The following is a 23,212-nucleotide window of genomic DNA, read 5'->3' on the forward strand; positions in this document are numbered from 1 at the left end:
CCAATGGACAGAGAGCATCAGCTGCCTAGAAGTGTGTCGGGAAGCTTCTGTGGGCTGTCCAAGGAGGTCCGGCTGAACGGGAAGTACAAAGGGTGATGTGAGCAGTGTCCAAATCCTCTCAGGAGGATGGGATTTCAGAGCAGCAGCTCCTGGGATGTGTGAGCATGGAGAAATACTCTCGGGCAATTCCACCAACGAGCTGGACTTTTCTCTCTTCGAGAGAAGTTATGTTTTGTCTCTTCCAGCAGCAGCAAGACTACCCAAGACACACAAAGCTGTGAAGTTTCTCTCAAGCCCATTTCTTCGTGGTTGACTTTGGCCCTGTAAGAAGCTATATTGAGTTTAAATGGCTATATCATCCAAATCCAGGGACATCCAGATTTTTAAAACCTTCATTTTTATTCAGAATTTTTTTTTTTTGTTCTTCCAGCTAGAAAAAAAAAAAAAAAAAGCACAGGCAATGGTTTTATACAAAGCAGTGTGAAAGCCTTGGTATGCTCTTGTGGCTTCAGAACTACATGGTGACAGACACTGACATTAACTTCCGCTTTGTTTAAACAGCATTCCTTTGCTTACCAAAATCTGCCCCGTATCATGCCTTCCTCTAAGAGGGGAGCCTCAGCTATCCCAAGGCTTCTATAATCAGCAAGAACATCATGAGTCTGTGGGGGTAGCCTGCGTGGATCGGGTGCCGTTGAGTGGGGGAAGACAAACACTACAGCCAGTAGTGCCATGTTGTAAGCTGTCACTTTCGGTTGAGAGTGGAACGCTGTTTCACGCTGGGAAGCATAGCACAAACACCGTGATGACGTTTAGAGGAAGGAACAAGGGGCTTGGGACCCGAAGGCCTATACTCTTAACCTTTCACTCATATTTGCACATCTAACCAACTCACAAAGTCCCCTGATACTTTCACTTCTTCATTTATAAAACAGACACAAAACACTCTTGCGGGGCCATGACTGCTTTGTGAGGATGAGGTCTTCTTAGGCTGCCTGGACTGATGCCCAACTTCTTGGCTTAACCACACTGATCTTCCTGCTTCAGCCTCTGAGTAACTGATAGCACAGGCACACGGGCTCCTGACCCTTTGCCTGGCTTTGGCAGGATGGTTGTAAGGGAAAAAGAAAGAAAGAAAGAAAAGAAAGAAAGCATGCAAACGTAGTTGTCAATCTGGGTAACCACTTTACCAAATTGTTCCATGTGACCTGGTCTCTAAGAGGAACATTTTCAAAAACCAATACTAACAAACAGACAATGATGGTAATTTTTAAATAGGCCTCTAAATTTTACTTGTTGGGAAATACTCTTAGAAAAGCTTCTCACAATCTTTTTTTTCTACTCTAGTCTGTCTTCCCTCTTCCTACGTGTCTACAAACCCTTGTACCTGTTGAATCCCTCCCTAAATCCTAAAATACCTTAAGCAGCATCCTCTGGATTACCAGTGTTTTACTTCTTCTCTTACTCACCCTTACAACTAAAAATCTATGGGAGGAAGGTTTACCTTAGCTCATGGGTTGAAGGATACAGCCCATCATGAAGAGGAGTGAACGACAGCAGGGCTGAGAGGTGGCTGCCACACTGTCGACGGTGCTAAGCAGAGAAATGAGCGTTGGCGCTCAGTTTGGTTTCTCATGCCCCACTTCTTATTCAACCTGGGATCTTGGCACACAGGATGGTTCCAGGCACATTCGGGGAGGGTCTTTCTTTGTTAAAGCTTCCCAGAAGTTCTATTTGTAGAGATACAGCAAAACCCAGTAACAGATCTGAGCGAAAAGTTCATTTAATCCTCCCAGGGCATCTCAAGTCAAAGTTGGAGTGACTCTGTTCCGTTTTGACTGGTCCATCACTGTCAGGGAACCAGGGCCCAGGTGTGCTCTAGTCTCATCAGCATCCTGTCTGGGGAGCCTGTGTACCTCAGTCAGCAGAGCAGATGTTCTCCCAAAAGCTGCTTCAGCATCTGGTGTCTACGCAATCAATGACAAATCCCTTCCTATAAGGAACAGGTTGGGTTTTTTTTTTTTGCAAATGTATCTGCAGTTTTATAGCAAGATCTATATCCCCAAGCCTAAGAAAAACGTTCTGTTCTGTTAATGCAGAACAAACAAAAGAAAACACACAACCAATAACCGAAATAAACAAACGCAAAACGAAACCTTCCCATTCTCGTCTGTTCCTGCCATTGCAATCCTGGGTCCTAAACTGAAGCCAGGACTTCCTTTCTGCAAATACACTTGGGATTTATCCTCATAAATGGATGCAAAGGGGCATCTTATTTTCCATATATACTTTGCATGTACATGATTCCGTAGGTATGTGTACAAGTAGGTAGGTGCATGTGTTCATGTGCACACATCTGTATGAAGGCCAGAGGTGAATGCCAGGTGTCTCCTTTGCCACCTTACCTTTTAGGGTCTCTCACTAAACTTAGGCTGGCTGGCTCTACAGCTATATAGTATGTGACCCGAATGTAATTGGTTTCTTTTGTTTCACACACGGTCCTCAAAGTCTGTTCATGTCGAAGAATGCATCGGCATTTCATTTCTTTCTCTTAAAGAGAAAAAGCAAATCGTCTTAACAGCTTGAGGTTCAGAGCAAGATCAGAAGGAAAATGCAGAGACTTCTCAGACCCTCTCACACAATAGCCTCCCCTGTGTCCCCCACAGTTCCTTGTTCCTATCCCTTAGGTTATCATTGCCCGTGGCTAAATTTCAATTATCTTTTAGTTAGTACCTTTGTGACTGCCCCTTGAACCCACTGATGGTTTATAAGGGGAGTGCCAGATAGTCAACTGGTAGATTTTCAAGCTAATTGTCAGGCTTTACTGTGAGTGCAAAAGGAGTCATTTTTAAAACTTAGGGAGAGGCCGTTGGCCTACTGACAGTATCCGGAGGCTTTGTGTTAGAGGGGAGCTACATGGGAATCTGATTTGCATCGGGCAAGTTTCTTGTTCACTCAGCACATGCTCATTGTACACAACAATAGGTTTCACTGGGACACTTTGACACATACTGTGATGGCTAGCCTTTTCAGTCATCTGGGAAGAGACCCCCAATAAGAAATTGATTACCTTGGGTTGGCTGGTGGAGGGTTGCCTTAATGAAGTTAATTGACATGGGAAGACCCAGCCCACTCTGGGCAGCACCATTCCCTAGGCAGGGTGCCCTGAACTGTATGAGAAGAGAACCTGAGCACAGCAAAAGCAAATAAGCAAGCAAACATGCATGCATTCATGTTTTGCCCTCTCCTTGACTGTGGATGTGATGTGACCAGCTATTTGAAATTCTTGTCTGCACTCCCTCCCCCCAATATACTGCCGCCAATAACTTGGAACTGTTAGCCAAATAAACTCCTTTCTCCTCTCATAGCTGCTTTTTGTAAGGATATTTTAGCACAGCAACAGACATGAAGATAGACTGCATGCCTATTGTGTACTTTGAACAGATTCGTTCCCTTTTTAAATCCCCTGATCCCCTTTTACATTGATGACTCCCCCCCTTCTCTACATTTAACATATGAGAGAAAACATTTAATATTTGTATTTCTGAGCCTGGTTTATTTGTTTCACTTCATATGATGATATCTAGTTCCATCCATTTCCCTGCTGAGGACAAGATATCATTCCTCCTGGGAGCCTGTTCAGAAGTTCTTCCCCAGAAATGTAGTCAGTTTCGAGTACCCCCCGACTGAAGAACGATCTGGTCCTCCTCTATTTGAGATGATTGACCTTTTAAACCAAGTGTGCAGCTTTGGGATGGAAAGATCACCCCCGTGTCTTCATTTTTTTTCCTCATGGCTGACTAATTTTCTATGCACACCACATTTCTTTCTACATCCTTTGGTAGGCACCTAGGCTAATACAATAACTTGGCTATTGTAAATAGTGTCACTTGTCAAAGCCTTGGCCTCCATACCTGTGAAATGAGTAACTGTGATTTCGATCCTAAGGATTCCTGCCAAGATCAAAGCAATTGTTGTGGAAAACACCCCAGGGAACTTGAAGAGAAGGACCCTAGAATGGTGGGTGAAGCCATTCCCCAGCTTCCCCCCCCCCCCCACTTTCATTCCTTTCAAGTAGAGGAAATACTCCTTCGAAGCTGGCCCTAAGTCTCTCAAGAAGGTGAAGTTTGAGGAGTGGAGGACGGGTGTGGGCAGGCTTCCTGGAGGGGACACACCTAGATTTCAGGAGTGGTCCTGACTGCTCTCCTGGCAAGTCCTTTTAGCTTCACAAAGGTTTAGCAAAAGGGGCTGATTCAAGTCTACTCTTTTCTTGGAAATTTCTTGGGTTGAAAAATAGAAAATTAAAATGGAGGACGTAAAAAGATCTCTCCAGAAGAATCCCCCTGGAGAAACTCCAATCTCTTCTTTATAGGACCGCCGTGTTACTAATCTGTCTTTACACGGCGGAAATGGTGAAGAAATAAATGAAAGGAATGACGCAGAAATGAATGAAGGCTGGATAAACGACATGGGACCAAGATTAGAAGGCAGAGATAGAGTCTTGCTCGCTGCCACTTCCGGCACAGCTGCTTCTAAGATCGTGGGCCATCTTCCTACACACCGTTGTTTCTTCCTCTCCGGTGCAGCTCACACGCTCAAAGCTTTAATGCAGAGCACCGCCCTCCCAACGCCCCTCCCCTTTCGGCTAACCACACCCCTCGGCTCTGAGGTTCCGCCCCACCTACCGAGCTTCAAGGGAAATGAATGGCAGCGGAGCGGTGCGCCGCTCCGGACACTGATTGGCCACTGGGCGCGGTGACGCGCAGGTGGCTGCGGGCGCACGCAGGGAGAGCAGCGGGCAGGGGCGGAGGCGGGCTCCGGGGCGGGGCGCAGGCACCCGGGGGCGGAGGAGCCCGGGAGGCGGGAGGCGGGAGGCGCCGGGGCCGTTTAAGCGGCCTCCCTCCCGCCCCCAGGCGCCTGCTCTGGCCCGGGCCCTGTGCTGACCGACCCCCGGCGTGGCCCACTCCGGCCCTGCCAGTTGCGTGGCTCCCGCCTGGCACGCCGGCGGCCTCGGGAGCAGCTCAAGCCCATGAGGCCGGCGCGCCCTGCCGCCGGTGCAGAAGAGAAGGAGCTCCCGGCCCCCGCGGTGGAGCGGTGGATCAATGCGGTTCAGGAATCGATTCCAGCGGTGAGAGCTCTGCGAGGCGCGTGCTCCGTCCCGGGGGATCCCGAGCCCTGACAAGGACCGGCTCCTGGGAAGACTCCCAGTCCTGGGATCCCCTTCCTCCGGGCAGCTTAGGACCTGTGCCCCGGGACCCCGCATCTGCTTTGCCTCCTCCATCCGCTTGCAAACCCAGCTTGGCCCTTACGATCTCCATCCAGACACCGCTGCTGCTGCCTCCTAGCAGACTACCCCAGCCTCAGAGCCCCCTCCCCACGACTCCACTCAGGGCCTCCACCCTTATACAAACCCCAACGTTAGGTCTCTTGAGGCTGCTGTAGCACCCTGTGGCGATGTTTGTCTTACAGCGGGGTAGGGGGTCTGGCCTGAGTCTTTTTGGGTGTTTTGTCGGTGCTTGGCCCTAGAGACAGGGAAACTGAGGCACGCTTCTCTGGGTCCGGCTTTGCCTGATGGTGCCCAGGGCTGGGGGTTCTCGGGCTAAGAACCTAATGGTGTGCTATTTTGGGGTTTTTTTGTTTGTTTGTTTTTTGTTTTTTGTTTTGGCAGGGGCAAGTTAGCATTCAGGTGGAGAGACTTGCCTTTGAGAAACCTGGTTTTAGGAAATGGGGAGAAAGAACTGAGGAGGCGCCACCAGAAGGAGGGTTGTCTGCTCTACACAGAAGAGGTGGTGGGGCCGCCCGACTTGGGGGACATGGTGTGGCCTTTCTCTCCGGGTGGATTACCTGCGTGGAAGGAATGATGAAGGCTGCCTACCTATTGTTCCCAAAGAAAGCTCTGGGCTTTAATGTTTCTAAGTGGGTGAAAGTTCACCCATGGGGTTTCTGGTAACTCTCCATCCCTTTGTCTGAGCCTGGCAGCCATACCCATTCCCAGCCCTTCACCACCAACAGACTAGCCTAGTGTGATGTACTAGAGAATTCAAAAGCAGAAATGCCTGACATCTTCCGAGCAGGCTCTTGAGTTTGGAGTGGTCTTTCTTTTTCTTTTAAAATGTAAGCACGCCATTTAGTTTCCCTTTCCCTTCTTTCCCCTCGTTCACTCATTAATGCTTATCTCATTTCTTCCAGTCTCAAAGGGTAAAAGAGCCAACACAACATGCGCAGGATGTGGGTGGTCTTTGCTCTCGGTATTGGGGGAGATCGGCTTGAAGACTTGGATTGCTTTCTGAATCTTACTTATTACTTGGTGGCCAGACTTCCAGTTCTCGTTGGAGGAGAACTACTTAACTATGTCAAAGGCAGAGAGGAACCTTGGTCTTTCTCGTTTAGAACCACAGTGGATTTAAGAGAGACTGTAACGTGGGTGAACCTCATGTCCTGTGTGTGTGTGGGGGGGGGGGTTGTTTGTTTGATTTTTTTTTTCCTTTGCATGTCTGTGAGCTTCCTGCTTTCAGAGAACGGTAGCTATAGTCTGCAAAATTACCTCTTCCCTATTTGACGAAGAGTTTGGGTTTCTACTCTATCCTTTTGAATTCTATAAAAAGAAGGACAATGTCTGTTTTTGTTTGTGGTACCAACATTCAGAGAGCTCTAAAATGGAGAAATAAAAAACCACCTCAGCTGATTGAGCCGTCTTTTTTGATGGACAGAACTCACTTTCATCCTATTTTGGAGTCTTACCCATTCAAACAGTAGAATACACAGGGGTTACCTTTCAGGGTATCATAGAACATCGTTTTTTGAGTAGGTGTATATTCTTATTGTGCTCTGCCAATGTTAGTTGTGTCTTTCTTGGTGATCCCTGGGTCTCCTTTGATTCTGATTGACGTCATCCCTTTACTACCTCTCTCTCTATTGTAGCCTAGTTTGGAAGACTATAAGCATCAATTTGAACTTGAAAATCAGCCTGCAAATACAAAGTAATATCAGAAAAGTCCTGAGTTTTATGATTCACACAGTAAAATGTTGAAAATTGTCTTCCACACCTTTTTGTGTTCATGAAACATTATATATATATATATATATATATATATATATATATATATATATATATATACTGGTACTCAGTTGAGGAACAGTTCATGAGACAATGGTCTATAGCTCTGCCTAAATAAAAGAACACCTTACAGATCCACTCAAGGTGGAACCTGGGTGGTTACTGTGTCTTTGGATCATCTTCCAGACTTCTGCCATTTATATGCAGAAGACTGTAAGGGAACAGTTAAAGCCACAAAAACAAACAAACAACAACAAAAAAAACCCAAAAAGACCTTAGGATATGAAAAATATTCCTCTGGGCTGCACCATGTGTTCCACCTTGCTTTATCTCTCTCAGTCTGAAGACACTATGCACTTGCCTACACACACACACAGAGAGAGAGAGAGAGAGAGAGAGAGAGAGAGAGAGAGAGAGAGAGAGAGAGAGAGAGAGACCCTTTCCTTTTTCTAACCTCTTTGAGGGGTGATAATAACTGTTACCATTCAGTTACTGCCTGTTTGTACCAGCTACTGGCTGGGTACTTGTATATTTTTCAACTTACAAGTCACTGAAGAGCAGATAACTTTAGAAAGTAACAAAGTCCTTGCCCAGAGAGCTACAGGTAGGAAGGGGCAGACCCTGGAGTTCAGTTTCATATCTCTGCAGCTGCTGGCTGAGCTGTTAACCCTTTCTGTCTCTTAGCTGGAAAGGAGTTTCCTTCCTCAGCCCAAGCTGGGACTATCCTACTGATTAGATTTTAAATCGAGTGCACAGAAAAGCATCTTTTTCAAAATCTGAAGCATTTAGAAAGTTTTGGGGGGTGGGAGGGATGCTGTCTGCTGTCTCTTTGGACCGGTTCTTGGAGTGTTGAGCCATAGAAGGAGGTGGTCTTCTCCCTTCCTTCTCCTTTCAGTAAAAGCCAAGAGTGTCTGACATCCTTGACTGACCGTCTGAACAAATGCCATGCTCAGTCCTCAGAGGGAGCTGGCCTGGTTGCAGGATGCTGGGCAGAAGGAACCGCTGAAGCTACGGCACTCAGTAATGTTGAAGCCGCCCTGGGGATAACCATTGTCTTGGCCTCTTGAGTTTTCTGTTACTAAAATCTAGGGCTCTATGGGCTCCAAGGTTGCCTGTTGCTCTTCTGCATGTAATCTACAGTAAAGATAACCGGATCCTGGGAGCTGGTGTTGCAGGAAGTCATGAATCTCTGTACACGGGAGGCTAAAGAGAGATTTTCATCTGCTCATTTAATAATTATTAATTAAACCAGCAAAAGATGAGCACCATGCTTAACACTGGAAATAAAATAGTAAAGACCACCTTCTTAGACTCATATTACAGGGTGGAAAGGTCAGGGTAGTTAGTTAATCCACTCTAATCTCCTTGGCAACAGCAGGGTGAGTTCCCCTGCTACTGCCCCATGTTGTGAATTCTCGAATGAAAGACACACACACACACACACACACACACAGCCTTATATTTAATATGCCTTAATCAGCTCAATTGCTGGGCTTCTCCCACACTTCCACATGGTTAACACCTCCCCTCTGATACTCCTGAATTATTACTTACTAAAAATCTATATTCCATCCTGGCAAGAGGGCTTGGGACCACTCTTCCCTGGCTCTCACATGCCTGTACGCGCTCTCATTTGCTCTCTCTCTCTCTCTCTCTCTCTCTCTCTCTCTCTCTCTCTCTCTCTCTCTCTCTCTCTCGTGTCTCTCTCTCGTTCTCTCTTCAGCAGCACTCAGGCCTGATCCTTCTGCTTCCCTGGCAAGGCAGTGTTACCTCTCCCCTGTGTTCCTTGCCCAGGAACCTAAAAGCCTCTGTCTCCATGCTCAGCCATTGGCCCATGGGCCACTGGCAACTTTATTTAAAAAACTTTATCAAAGCCAACTAGGGGCAGGGACCCCCAGCGTCTTACATGCAGGGGTACAGGTTCCCTTGTGATTTGTACAACATGGAAAGATGGATTTTTTTTCTCTTTCTTTTTTTTTTAAGTTTAGGAACCAAATTCTTACTAGTTATGGTAAGGACTCTACTTGGGTAGGAAGGACAAAGAGGTACTTTAATCTGTGATGTCTGGAAGATCTCTTAGTAGATGATGCATTAGCTTGCGAAAAGAGAAGCAAGTTGAACGGTCTAGGGAGAAATAAAGAGCCTGTGCCCTCGGGTGGGTAAGACCCACCCAAGTTCCTGGGTCAAAGGAACTGTGAGGAGGAGGTTGGGGAGCACAGATGGGCAGGAAAGTGGCACCTTGGGGAGTGGCTGAAGGCTTGTGGGTCAGGGATGAATCAGAGTGTTACCTTAAGCATTTGGGGAAGCTAAGAAATCGTTTAGGTAGGGGTACTTATCACAGTTAAGTGATGTGATCTGTTTGTAAGAGACAGTTATGGCTACCGTATGAAGAAGAGTCTTTGTGGGGACAGGTAGCAAGGCCAGTTACGAGGCTCCAGCTTCACAGGTTGGAGATGTGGCCTGCTGGTCTTGATTTCAGTTGGGTGCCAAGGAGTGTAGTAATGAGTTGATTTGGAATATACGTCGAAAGTAATGTTGTCAATACTTGGACTTGGGGAGTTGGGGACCCAGGAGACTTAAACCTGTGTGAGTTGGTCTTCTGCCTATGAATTCTGCTGGAAGAGCTGCAGCCTAGGTGCTCTCTGAGAGCCCAACCCTTTGATCTGGATTTAGTGTACTAAGGTATAAAGGTCAGTGCCTAACTGTCCTTTCCCTCCGTAGTTTTTCTGGGATGGGGTCAAAGAATGCATAAGAGTAACCCAAAAGCCAGAGGCAAAAGAGAGTATTGCAAGAGAAAGAAAGTGAATAGGCCCTGCCTCACTGTCTGCTAAATGTGATTGCCACCCTCAGACCTAGATCAGAGCCCCTGTAGGTGTGTCCCTCGAATCCATGGCCCACATATGTTTCAGGGTAGCTGTGCGTGAGACCTAAAATATTTGTAGATGACAGTATCATGTCCCAGTGTCAAAAGGTTGGAGACCCATGCACGCTAGCCACTCTGCCCAGGGCACTGGGTGACCATGAGGTTGCTTCTTGTTCGGTAGAGAGGATTTCCGTCAATGGGGACCTTTTTTCCTCTCATGCGTACATAAGCTTTTCTCATTCTTTTGGGTGGTGGGTAGGAGAGCCTAGGCTCAGAGTGTGGGAGTTCATTTGCATTTTGCCTCTGCTTTTCCATTTAGGTCTCAGGAATGATTTCTACAGAAACTAGAGGAGGAGGAGGCATGATTGCAGCCTGACAGACTGAGGGAAAATGAGAAGTGTTCTTCTTTCCCAGCAGGACAACTGTGCTGTCTTTGTCCCTGACCCCCAGACAGTAGGATGCTCCCAGGGTAGTTGCTTTTACCTGTGTTTATAGCATCCAGCTTACCCATCCATCAGTACAGGGTACGTAGGTCGCAAGAGAGGAGTCTTTCTATAGCTTCTCCTCTCCTCCCCAACTGTATGCACAGATATGTGCATGTGTGTTCATGGGCATGTGTGTGTTATATGCATGCCCATAGAGGCTAGTAACAGGTGTCTTTTACAATCACCCCCATACTTTTTTAGAATGAGCATCTCACTGAACTTGGAAATTTACCGAGTAATGTAAGTTCAGTGATCAGTAACGGGGATTTACCTGTGTGCATCGCTATAGCACTGGAATTATAAGTAGAATTTCCTCTTCTTCCTCTTCCTCCTCCTCCTTCTCCTCTTCCTCTTCCTTCCTCTTCCTCTTCTTCTCTTCTTCCTCTTCCTCCTCCTCCTCCCCCCTCCCCTTCTTCTTCTTTTGAAGCGTGCATACTGGGGTGTGAACTTGTCCTTGGGCTTTCATAGGAAGCACTTTACTCACTAAGCCATCTTCCTTCCTTTCCGTTTTTTTTTCTAAGCTGAATTATTTCTGCAGGGCAGAGACTAGCCGGCATGGCCACTCAGCTTCTGCACTTGCAGAAGAAAATGTGAAAGTCTATCTGCGCCCCCACCCCCACCCCCACCCCCGGGCTGTGTAATGGTCTGGCTATTTTTAGACTGGGCTGCTTGGGTTAGAAGTTGCTATTTTAGTCTGCAGCCTGGTGGTGGGTAGACAGCTCCCACTTCACCCTATATGGAGTGTTTGCCGTTTCATTCCCACCTCAGCCATTTTGGAAGCTCCATTCCCCGCCCTTTGAAATTCCTAGTAGGGTATGAGCCACGCACACACGGAGCTCGGTTGTGGCCTCCCTGTCAGGGTGAGGATGTGCTGGATCCTCAGCTCCTTGCAGCCCGAGGGAAAGCACACCTCCCCAGGGTGTAATTATTTTTCTCTTTACTAATAAGAGCTGTACAGCAGCACTCTCCTCCCTTAGGAAATGAGTGATATGATTTAGGGGATCTCCAGGGGGAAGAGATGACGTTTGGACTTGCATAGCTGTATGTGAGGAAATGTATGTGAGGATAGCTGGCTACATGTCAAAGCTACAGGGTGGGTTACTTGTCCTCCAAGCTGACTGAACATCTTGGCCAGGTGACATGTCTTCACAGTCCAATGTCCAACCTGCACTGTGTCTGGTCTGGACTTGTCAGGAATTATCTGTTGTGTCTTGAATTGTTTGATCTGAGGTGACCAGGTTCTTCCCAAGTGGGGGAAAATATTAGTCTTTTGTATATTTTTTTAAAGGTGTTTAAAATGGCTTGGTTATATACTTTACCCATTTTGTTGTTGATGATTTTGGCGATTTGACTCGGCCTTTGGGTCAGTCTGGTACTGTTTCCCATCATGGGGATGGAGAACGTGATTGGTCAGATCGGATACCGGCAACCAAACACAAACTACCTTCGGACGATCTAGAATTTAAAAAGGGGTGATGGTGGTTTGGTTTGTTTTGATTTTTGATTTTGTTGGTTGGTTGGTTGGTTGGTTGGTACTGAGCATGTTGACAGGTGGAGCTCTGGGATCTTAAAGCTGTCAAGGCTTTTTCCTCAGTTGTTCCTCTCTGCTTGCTGCTTTGCTTTTTACCTCAGCACGCTCCCCCCCACACCCACCCTGCGTGTGTGTGTGTGTGTGTGTGTGTGTGTGTGTGTGTGTATGTGTGTGTGTGTGTCTGTGTGTGAACCAACACATCAGAATGACCCCCACGTGAGCATAGTTCAGGTTTAGACAGGGCTATTCTCATCCTCTTGCTTGAATGGAACCGTACGTAGCCTGGTGCTCCCCAGTTTTCATCCTGCTGACTCTGGGAAGGTTAGCTGGAAGGGAAGCCTGGTCCAGGAGCATCCAATGCCGGTGTGTGGATGCGGTGTGTGGATGTGGGTATTTTAGAGCCACAGCATCCTGGGTGTGGTGTCTGAAGCAAACTCTTTTTCACTTGGGAAGAGCAGAGGTGAAAACTTGCCTCCTTGTTTAGGTGGCCTGGAGGTAGCCAGGTATCGAATATGCCGCCTAGTGCCAGAACAGGTAATACAATACTAGAAAACTAGTCCGACAGGCCCTCTACTGTGGGATGCAGGCTGTATGCTCTACATACATAAAGCTTTACGTGTTTTGAGTGAGGAAGCAGCAACCTTGCAAATACGGTGTGTACCTTCTTGTTTTATGACAGCAACAACATTCGGGTGGGAGAAGCAGAAATCCTCCCCTCTAAGCTTTACAACTTGGTTGTGTAGCACCCCTTTAATCTGAGGGGTGCTGCTGAATTTGATGTGGTTTCTGTTTGCTCTTACTTGGCAGAAGTTTATCTGTTGAGCAAACTCAAAGGCTGTTTCATCAAATAAACGACGCGTTTGCTTTAGATTCAGTGCTGCTGGTCAAGTTGACACCTCTTTAAATGGCTTCAGTTTTCTTGCTGATAACAGCAGCTTTTTTCTTTTAGAAGAGCTGAGTGACACACACACACACCCACGAAGGTAAGAGTGTGGCTCACATGGTGGCTTTTCTGTTTCCACAGTTTCATGAACCATCGGGCCCCAGCCAATGGCCGCTACAAACCAACGTGCTACGAACATGCTGCCAATTGCTACACACACGCAGTGAGTACAACTTTTCCGTTGCCGTCCTTCTGTCTTTCCCAGGGGCTTTGGTGAATGGCTTCTCTAGTAACGTCAGCACAAGTTGTTGGAACTACTCAGCCTGGTGACCTTTAAGTACCCGAAGGTCAGTGCTGGGTTTCAGAATAGTAGAAGGTAAGTGCCCTAGTGAGGGGGCAACAAAGATGCTTGCTTATGGATGCTGCAGGACCTTGAATGAGGGTACTGCTTTTTCAAGACAGCTATTGGGCTTATTTGACTAGGGCAAGTCATGGTATGTTGGAAAGGAGGGCCTGGCGGTGGCGGTGGTGGTGATGGTGGTTTGGTTTGGTTTGGTTTGGTTTTACCAAATGATTCTCTGAGACAGGGAGACTAAATCTTCTCATCCACCCAGTAGACCTTGCATTTTCTTATGTTGCTATACATTTCCTTTGTTGTGTTTGGCTTTGTTTGCTTTTTATCCTCCTTGAGAGTTTCATTTTGTGAGACATCTGGAGAGAAACCGTGACTGAGGTCTTCTGGAAGCCAGTAGGGGAGATGAGGAGTTTGCCCCTGTAGAGATGAGGATCAGGCGAGGCTTAAGGTATAGATGAAGCTGGGCAGGCTTGATGGGTTCCCTCTGCAGATGCACAGCCTGCCTTCAGAGATAGCATGTGTGTAGGATGCACTTGAGCACTCCTTAACTCCTGTCAGCATGTCACAAGTTACAGCACAGTGCTTAAACTGAAATGAAGTGAAAACCAATGCATATCTCTATGGCGATGTTTTAGAGTAGAGGGTGTTGTGTGAACTTATTAAATAAATGCATATTTGGGAGTAGTATAGACCCATGAGATTTCTAAAGGCAGAAAGTATATCTCCCACCACCAAGTCTTTAAAGAGAAAGTATTATCAGGTGTAGTGGTGCACGCCCTTAATCTGAGGGCTAGTGAGGATTGTGGCAGCCTGTCTCAACACACAACACAACCACAAACAAGATAAACAGAGCGGACGCTCTCCCACGACAGGAGGGAAAGGATGGAATCTCTAGGGAGATTTTTTTTTTTTCTCAGACAAGAAAGTTTTTCTTTATGGAAAAAAGTAAAGTTATTACAGTTACTGCTTTGTCTTGTTCTAGGCCACTGGAAACTGACAGCTGATGTTGAAATCTGGGTCTGTGGTATAAAGTACATCACAGAAGCCAACCATGGGGGCATGGTGCTATAATCCCGTCAGTTAGGAGGTAGAGAGGAGGGTTCAGAGCTCAGGATCCTTACCTGCTTAGTGGTTGGAAAGGAAAGAATTGGGAGGGAGGGAGGGAGGGAGCTGCCATCAGAATTCTAATATTCTAGTTTTCTCAAACTTTGGGCTTCAGACATGGATTATTCAACATGCACTATTTAAAATGATGAAATCCCCAAACCCCTTGGTTCTGCAGGCTCTCCCAAATAGGTAAATCGAATAAGTTCAAAGTGAAACCCAGAACAAACTAATTCTACAGTTGATTTGGGTGTGTGTGTGTGTGGTTTTTCAGATAATACAATATGAACGTATTCGCTCATGTGTCCTTCACTTATGTAGTAGATTGCAGAATAGTATGGAGTGCTTGGAAATGAGGACCTCTCTGGGAATGCTGGCAAAAGCTTGATGCTTGAATAGTTTAAATACCTCCTCTATATCAGATTACAGAGGAGACTGGAATACACTCTTGTTTAATGAAATTAGGATAAAGAACAACCATTTTGCAATAGTTGGGCAATGTTGTCTCTGTTTGTTTGTGCAGCCATTGGCTGGCCCAGTTCCCCCAACAAGGAACACCTGCTTCCAGGCAGCAGCTAATTTCTTCCGCCTCTCATTTTGATGATCCAAGGAAGACAAATGTTTGCTTAAAACGTGCTTTTTACACAATTGGCAAACCTGTTTTGTTTTGTTTTGTTTTGTTTTGTGTTTCTCTGTGTGTGTGTGTGTGTGTGTGTGTGTGTGTGTGTGTGTGTGTGTTAGCAAAAGTCTCGATCCTGCAGACACCGGGGTAGTTGCTCATTTCTCTTTGCCTCTTCACCCCAGTTCCTCATTGTCCCAGCCATTGTGGGCAGTGCTCTCCTCCATCGGCTGTCTGATGACTGCTGGGAGAAGATAACAGCATGGATCTACGGGATGGGCCTTTGCGCCCTCTTCATCGTCTCCACGGTGTTTCACATAGTATCATGGAAGAAGAGCCACTTGAGGTATAGTGGGCGGGGCCGGTGGGCGGGGAGCTCCCCCTGCAGATCATCTCCCTTGACTAAACTAGTCTTCAGGTCATAGGCTGTCGAGGTTTCCCTGGCATGAGGAATAGGACCTTTTTCCTGCCCCATAGGCTTTGAGCTACACCTTTATATTGAAGACATGCTCTTTGGGTTGGATAGAGTTTTGAAGACCCAACTGCCTTGTGTGCGTCTAAGAATGCAGTAACCTAACCTGGCTTTTGGGTCTTACAGCTAAACTCCTGAGAGCTTTCCAGTTCTCTTTGGTACACCAGGGGTGCGACAAGAAAGAGAGCCATAGCTGTGACCTAGCAAGGAAGGACATTGAACTTTGCAGCCTAGCGCTCCTGTGTTTAACGTTGAGCAATTCCACCCCATACAAAGAGCCCCACTTTCTTCATTATGAAAGGATTATTATGCTGCCTCATGAGGTTATTGTGATGCAATATGACGAATAAGATGATAAATATGAAAATAATCTGAACAGTATAAAATGTAGGACAAGGTTACCGTGGCATCCATCCCAGTGAAGATTAACTGTGAGGTACTTTCCAAACGCTATCAAGGTCCTTGGCCTGGTAATAAGGGTGTAAAAGTGTTTATGTTTGTCAGAATTAGGCTGGGAGACGGAGCATCATTTATGTGGAAATGGGTGCTTTACCAAATAAAACCTTAAATAATTAAACAGATTAAACCCCAGAGAAGAAAACAGTTCTCACAAGACCCTGGTAGTCTCGGAGCAGGGGACCACTGATGTAGAGGGGCATGAACTTTGAGCTGGGCCTGGTGGCATATACCTGAAGTCGTAGCGTGGAGGAAAGAGAAGAGGGAGGATAAGAAGTGTGGGGCTGGCTTCAGCTCAGTGAACGAGACTGTACTTCTAATCAGAGACGTAAGAAAAGAACTTTTGGTTTCATAAATTGTCAAAACCAAAGCCCTAAGTGTGATGGCACTCAGACTTAGAGTCTCAGTACTTGGGAGCCTGAGACATGAGGATTGCCATGTGTTTGAGGCCACCTTAGATTACATAGTGAGTTCCAGTGAACTGCGGAGTGGGACTATCTCAACAAAACCAAGAAGCCAGAAAAACTGTTACTAGCAGGGAGGCAGGCTTTGGGGAAGGGCTCTTCTTGTCCCCATTTTTCACTGTATCCTTTACAGTACTGCCTGAAGCTTACATTCTGCCACCCTTTCCGAGAAGGTGACAGGTCCCTAGGATTAAAATAAAACCACAGCACTGAGCCACCAGGGTGGTCAGAGACACCCTCACAGGAGATTCACCAGAGCCCCTGTGCTGGCTTCCCAGGACACTCGGTCATAGGACCCAGAGGCTCGTCTGGGAGGAGGCCACTTCATTATCTTCTTGGCATGGCCTGACAGTTGTGGTTGTCTTAGCATACTTGGCTCTGATGTCTAGATTTCTGAATCAATAAAGAGTTGTAGATGCCTACTTCAGTATTCAGGGCCTCCCTGGAAGAGGCTGGAGATGAAGGTATAATAGAAACAAGATTCTCTTGAACCATGAAAGAGTATTGCTAGAATCACAAGTCATGAGTAGTTTTGATTTTTTTGTTTTGTTTTGTTTTGTTTTGTTTTATCTTGCTCAACCTTCAATCAAGCCATTTTTCTTTTAAGTTCAATTTAATCTGTTTTACTTATTCACTTTACATCCCACTTCTGGCCACCCCTTTGCACAATCTCCCCCATCCCCCCTCCCCTTCTCCTCTGAGTGGACAGGCCTCCGTTCCAGGTATCCCCCCCATCCCACTCTTGCACTTTAAGTCTCTTGGAGGCTAGACACTTCCTCTCCCATTGAGGACAGACGAGGCAGCCCAGCTAGAAGAACATATCCCACCTATAGGCAACAGCCTCTGGGACAGTCCCCATTCCAGTTGTTCAGAACCCACATGAAGACCAAGCTGCACATCTGCTACATATATGTGGGGGAGGCCTAGGTCCAGCCTGAATCACACCATTTTTTTTTTTAAATGCCTAACCAAGCCAGAATTAGGAGAGAGAAGGGAAGTCCCAATTTCTGACTATGCACTGGGTAAGTGTCTTGAGAACATAACGGACATCACCACATTTATTGTTCTTTGTGTTCAGGTTGGTCCCTCTTGTATGAGACAGTATGACCGGAGAGGCTTGTGGAGTGTTTTCATCTTTTGAGAAAGTGGTATTGGGAATTGCCTCTAGGGTGTCATGTGTGCCAGGCAGGTGTCCTGCCACTGGGCTGCATCCCCAGACCTCCTCCTTCTTTTTATTTTGAGAACAAGTATGGCTTAGGATAGACCCATTGTGTCTCCCAGGTAATTAATATCATCTCAGCTTTAGGAGCTGGGACCATAGGCCTGTGCCACAAGGGCAAGCTGGTGGCAGGTCACCAGCAAGACTCTAGGTTTGACTCTCTGCCCTAACAATGTCTAGAAAGCAGAGTTAGAAAGCCCTCAAGCCTTGCTGGGAATCAAAATTATCTCAGGGGTTCAAAACAAGAAATTAAATCCTTTGCTTTCTCCGTCCTGACTCCCTAGCTCCTGGAAAGTAGAGTCTTGCACCCATGAGTCTATGGCTACCTACATTCCTGGGTGATTTTTACACATGGTGGTTTGAGCGGATATTTGCTTGTTTAGACCTGTTACTAAGTGATCATGGACTAAACCGTAGCTTCCGTCCCATTCTTCTGCACAGATCTGATTTTTTTTTTTTTTTGGTTTTTCAAGACAGAGTTTCTCTGTATAGCTCTGGCTGTCCTGGAACTCACTTTGTAGACCAGGCTGGCCTCGAACTCAGAAATCCGCCTGCCTCCGCCTCCCGAGTGCTGGGATTAAAGGCGTGCGCCACCACGCCCGGCCTGATTTTTACTTATTTGTTCTCATGACCCTGTCAGTCCGCTTGGCCAACAGCATTTGTGTATAGTGAGACAATGTCAAGGGCCCAAGCACCACACAATGGTTGCATTCATTCCCTGGAAACCAAAACTAGATTGAGAACAACAGTATGGAGCTGGGTGGGCGGCACCTGCCTGCAATCCCAACACCGTGAGACATGGCGGCAAGAGGATCAGGAGTTCAAGCCTAACCTCAGCTACGTGGCTGACAGACCTCTGTATTTACACCTTTATTTATTCATTCGTGTTTTTAACTATTATTCATGTGTGTGTGTGCATCTGTGGGAAGGGATGCCGTGTGTGTGTGTGTGTGTGTGTGTGTGTGTGTGTGTGTGTGTGTAGGCCGGAAGAGGGCATCAGATTCTCTGAAGCTGGTGTTACAGATGGGTGTAAGCTTCCTGACAAGGGCGCTGCGAACAGAATGCAGATCCTTTGGAAGAGCACTAAGCACTGTTTAAATGCCGAGCCGTCTCTCCATCTGCCTGCATTCATAAATGACCTCAGTAAAGCACACACTCCTTAGCATGCATTTTGTGAGTCCAACTTTGATTTTTGGACCAGTTTCAAAATGCATTCTCACCCTTTCAGAGCAAAGACGCCATATTTATGTATGCTGTTGCTGGCCCTAAACTACCTATTTCCTCTTTTTACCACTTACTGTCCAGCCTAGCATGTTTAAAGCAAAAGCTTGCTTAAAGATATGTGAAATAAGTAAGTAAGTAAATAAATAAATAACAAACCACAAATGTGAGCTCAGCAAACAGAAGTCATCAAAATGGGATGGAGACCTGTTAGAACTATGGCTCTCAGCCTCTGGGTCTCAACCCCTTAGGGGTTGCACAACCCTTTACCATGGGTTGCATATCAGATATTTACATTATGATTCATAACTGTATGTAGCAGAAGTAGCAATGAAAATAATTTTATGGTTGGGGGTCACCACAACACAAAGAACTGTATTAAAGGGTCTTAGCATTAGGAAGGTTGAGTACCACTGTGGTACAAGGATGGGGGTGGGGGGCAAGCAGGAGCTGGTAAGAGATTGCGGAGGGGTGACTATGACAGAATATGTTATGTATGTGTATGAAATGGTCAAAAAAATGAGTTTAAAGCAAAGAAAGGATTTTTCAGGGCATGGTAGCTGGGCATGAGGACTGAGCCATGTACTGTGATAGGAACCGAGCAGCCATCTCCCCTCACAGAATTTCATCTTCCAAAAGTCATCTTCCAAAAGAAAAGGGAAACATCAAAGACTCTTATCACCTGACTGCTGTGGGTCTCCCCATCTCACGTCCGGTTACGTGTATGACCTAAAAATGTAAAGCTTCTCCTGTGGCTTCCTGTCATTAAAAAGAAGAGCTGTGGCTTTGAAGGGCAAGCTGTGGATGCCCCAGGGAAGTGAAGCTGGCATAGTGATTGTAGCCTTGGAGGGTGGTACCCATACTTCCTGTCTGAAGGTTTTGACCAGTTCCCTTGCCCTCTTCACTTCCCCCAACAGAACAGTGGAGCATTGTTTCCACATGTGCGATCGGATGGTCATCTACTTCTTCATTGCTGCTTCCTACGCCCCATGGTAAGAGCATCCTGTACCCTGGAAAAGCATCTTTACGATAGAGACCCTCACTCCTTTCCTCCCCCCCCCACCTTCGAAGTCGTCCCGCGTGCGCTCTGCCCCTCCCACGGCACACTTGCACCCCTACCCCCACTTTGGTTTACTTGGATACATTACTCATGATTTGGAAGATCTGTCTGCTTGAGATTATTTTAGAGGAGGTGCTGTGAACTTGGGCGTAGCTAGCAGGCTCCCCTCCCCCCCCCCCGCTGCTTTTCAGAATATGTGACGATTGAATTTGATGAATGGAGATGCTGTAAATGCATATGAGGAAAGACATGAGTCCTTTAGAAATGTATACCGTTTGTTTCTGCCCACTCAGTAGCCCAGTAGCCACTGTCTGTCCACACATTTCTCATTTCTGCTAACTAGCCAAACTAGTTAACTAGATCTAGTCTCCTGTGCAGTTTCCTTGATCTTACTGCCCTTCTGACATAGATAACACGCAGCCTCTCGTTGCTTTCAAAGCCAAAGTTAAAGAAACGATAGTTCCTCCCCTAGACCTGGCCCAGTTTTCAAACCTCAGGACTTCCCATTGACCCATCTACCGCTGTCGTCAATAGAAACAGTGGGCCTCCAGAATCTGCCTCATGCCGGCTCAGCCACTCAAGAGAAATGTAATTATCTGTTTGAGTAAAAAATGTCCAAGGCCTCTCCAGTACCTCTCACGAAATTATAGGTCTGATTCATATACAAGCAAGCATGCTTAAAAGCTTTTGTGAAGCAATTTAAAGTGGGTAAATACGGAAAAAAAACAATTAACTATGAACTCAAGAATCCCACGTAGAGTAGGCAGTCTGTTCCCAGATCGTTTTAGATATGCCCATAGTTAATTTTCCTTTGGGAGAGTATTAGTTTTATGGTTCTAGCCAAACTGAACATTTCTTTGTCGGATTTGTTTTTAATATGCCAGGGCACAGGACGCTGTGGTATGTTGAACTGTGACAGAACAGGTCCCATAGCACATGCTGAAGGAGTTCTCATGTTCTGCCTTGGCAGAGAGGTTGCTAAAGGAGACGTGTATATTAGGTGTCTGCTGTGGGTATGTGATCCGGGTTCAGGATTTTATTCTGGGTTCTCAATAAGCTTTGTCAGCATCTCAAATATGTAGTCAGAAATAAAACCGCCTGTAGCCTTTGCTTCAGTGGGTCCCTGCTAGGGACAGTCAGGGCTGACAGCGTGCTGACATGTCTGGTTTTAGCTGGTACTATTTTTAAACAGTGTGTAACTCTGAATACTAAAATTCGGCCAGCAGTTTTTACCTTGAATGATTAGTTTCACCCAAACTTGCCAAACGCCTCTTTGCTATGTTGAAGGCCATATCTTTCTGTCACCCTGTTGTTTGCTGTTTGTTGTCGCTAGGAGAACATGGACTCCCGATTCCCGTCATTTACGCCTTTATCATTTGCATTTATAGGTTAAATCTCCGTGAACTTGGACCCCTGGCATCTCATATGCGTTGGTTTATCTGGCTCATGGCAGCTGGAGGAACCATTTATGTATTTCTCTACCATGAAAAGTAAGAGAAAGATCACTTCCGTTCGATAATTTAACAATTAACTTGGGGGGAGGGTATAGGGGACATTCGGGATAGCATTTGAAATGTAAATGAAGAAAATAATAAAATAATTTTTTAAAAAACAATTAACTGCCTAAATTATCCCTGTGGTACAGTGCAGTCTCCTTTGTGCTGGTGTTTCACAATAGTAGAAATACATAAAAAGAAAATGTTTTGCTTTTTAGTAAATTTTTAATGCCATTTGGAATTCGCTATTGCTGCACAGGCTGGGGTGGGAAGGCATAAATGTGTTGCGATGAGGTTGAAGGACATTTTAGAGCCATAGGGATTATTATTATTATTATTATCATCCAGAGGCAAGCTAGTTCCTGTTTCACAGATATCTTAAGTGGAGACTAGCCCTCTTCCAGTTTCCATGGAGACGGCAGGTAACCAATGATAAGTGTCACAGCACAGTACTCACCTAGATAGAAATCTGGAGAGTTTGAGGAAAGAAGCTAGTGTTGGACACAGCTTCCCCCCTTACTCAAAGTGTTCATATAAACAAAGGCATATTGAAGTGTACCATCTGGATCCAAAGGAGGACCTTCAGGGTTATATCATCGTCAGCTGTAGGCGTGAAAATTACCAACATGAGAGTCGGAAGAAAATGAACTTTGCTATGAGATTGTCTTCCGAGAAAGTTAGAAGCTGCCCCCATGAAAATTCACCAACAAAACTGCCCAAACGGAGCTGAACAAAGAGAACACCAATAGTCATATTGATCCTGAAGCTGATCCTAGACACCTGACTCCAGTTACCCCTTGAAAGTAACAAATGCTAAGTATATTATGTAATATCAAGCAAATCAATCTAAAGGCACCGTGGTCCTTGGGTGCAAGCTTCTGGATTATAGCCTCCAGACAGCGCAGCAAGTAAAGACAGGCCTTTCTGGTATCCCAAGGTCTGCAGACCATTCTCCCTCCACTAGGGCTAAAGTTCTCAAATAGCCTGCAGCCTAGTGGCCTGGGACAGGAAATATGCATGGAAAATGAAGAAACAAACAGAAAACACATCCTGTGCTCTGGCTGCTGCCCACCCCTGGAGAAAGCTGTGTTTCTGCCTCCCCTCACCCTTTCAAGGTCCCTTTAACTCTGGGTGGAATTGATGATGGACCACCCCAAGAAGATGGGCAAGGGAAAAATAGTGTACTGAGCTAGACTACAGCTAGCTTTGACAGCCAACCTGTTCTGGGCAGCCTGGGTCAATTTCTGCCCTTTTCATCCTAAGAGAAACTTTACCACATTGTTACTCAGTTTGGTGTGTTAGGGAGAGGCTCGGTGGTCTCCTCGTGGGAAATGCATCCCCTTTGAGTAGTTTAAAAACTTATATTTTGCTTTCAAAATAAAGAACAGGGAAGCTGGCATGTGCATGGTCTAAGCAGACCCTGGGAGTGTGTCTAACCATTTGTGTGTCCCTACAGGTATAAAGTGGTTGAACTTTTCTTCTATCTCACGATGGGATTTTCTCCAGCCTTGGTGGTGACATCAATGGTGAGATGTGGCTTTAGAATTTTGGTTCCTTCCTCCCTAAACCCCTGATACTCTGATGTAATGAGAGATTTGCAGTTTTCCCTTTTGGAACTATGATCTATCCATTAACTATAGACTTGAGAGAGAAGCATACGTAAGATAATGTGCCCAATCACAGAGTTACACTAGCTACCCCCAAGGCTTGGCAACGCTGTGTATAGATCAGGTTTGTTCTGTACTTCCTTGTTTTGGATGATGGCTTTCCCCCAGCCCCAACATCTCATCACCCTCCTTTCAGAGACTTGTCTAAAAGATTAGAAGTGGCTGTATCATGGTTAAGTAATGGGGCTTTTTAAGCCTGACTCTCTGGAAGAGGTGATTTGGAGATCTGTTATGGTAAAGAGAGCATGAATTACTGACAT

The 23,212-nt window shown here is 46.1% G+C and overlaps 1 protein-coding gene across 1 annotated transcript in view; it reads left to right on the forward strand.

Annotated features, from left to right (window-relative positions):
• Positions 1-4,839: 4,839 nt before the first annotated feature.
• Mmd (monocyte to macrophage differentiation associated) overlaps positions 4,840-23,212 on the forward strand; it is a 29,122-nt gene continuing 10,749 nt past the window's right edge. Inside the window, exons 1-6 of the mRNA XM_021212046.2 lie at positions 4,840-5,128; positions 12,961-13,042; positions 15,083-15,243; positions 19,647-19,721; positions 21,178-21,279; positions 22,742-22,811. Coding sequence (XP_021067705.1) covers positions 5,103-5,128; positions 12,961-13,042; positions 15,083-15,243; positions 19,647-19,721; positions 21,178-21,279; positions 22,742-22,811 — 516 coding nt within the window. The 5' untranslated portion in view covers positions 4,840-5,102. The remainder of the gene's footprint in view (positions 5,129-12,960; positions 13,043-15,082; positions 15,244-19,646; positions 19,722-21,177; positions 21,280-22,741; positions 22,812-23,212) is intronic.

The sequence above is a fragment of the Mus pahari genome, chromosome 14 (assembly GCF_900095145.1).
Source record: "Mus pahari chromosome 14, PAHARI_EIJ_v1.1, whole genome shotgun sequence".
Classification (NCBI taxonomy): domain Eukaryota; kingdom Metazoa; phylum Chordata; class Mammalia; order Rodentia; family Muridae; genus Mus; species Mus pahari.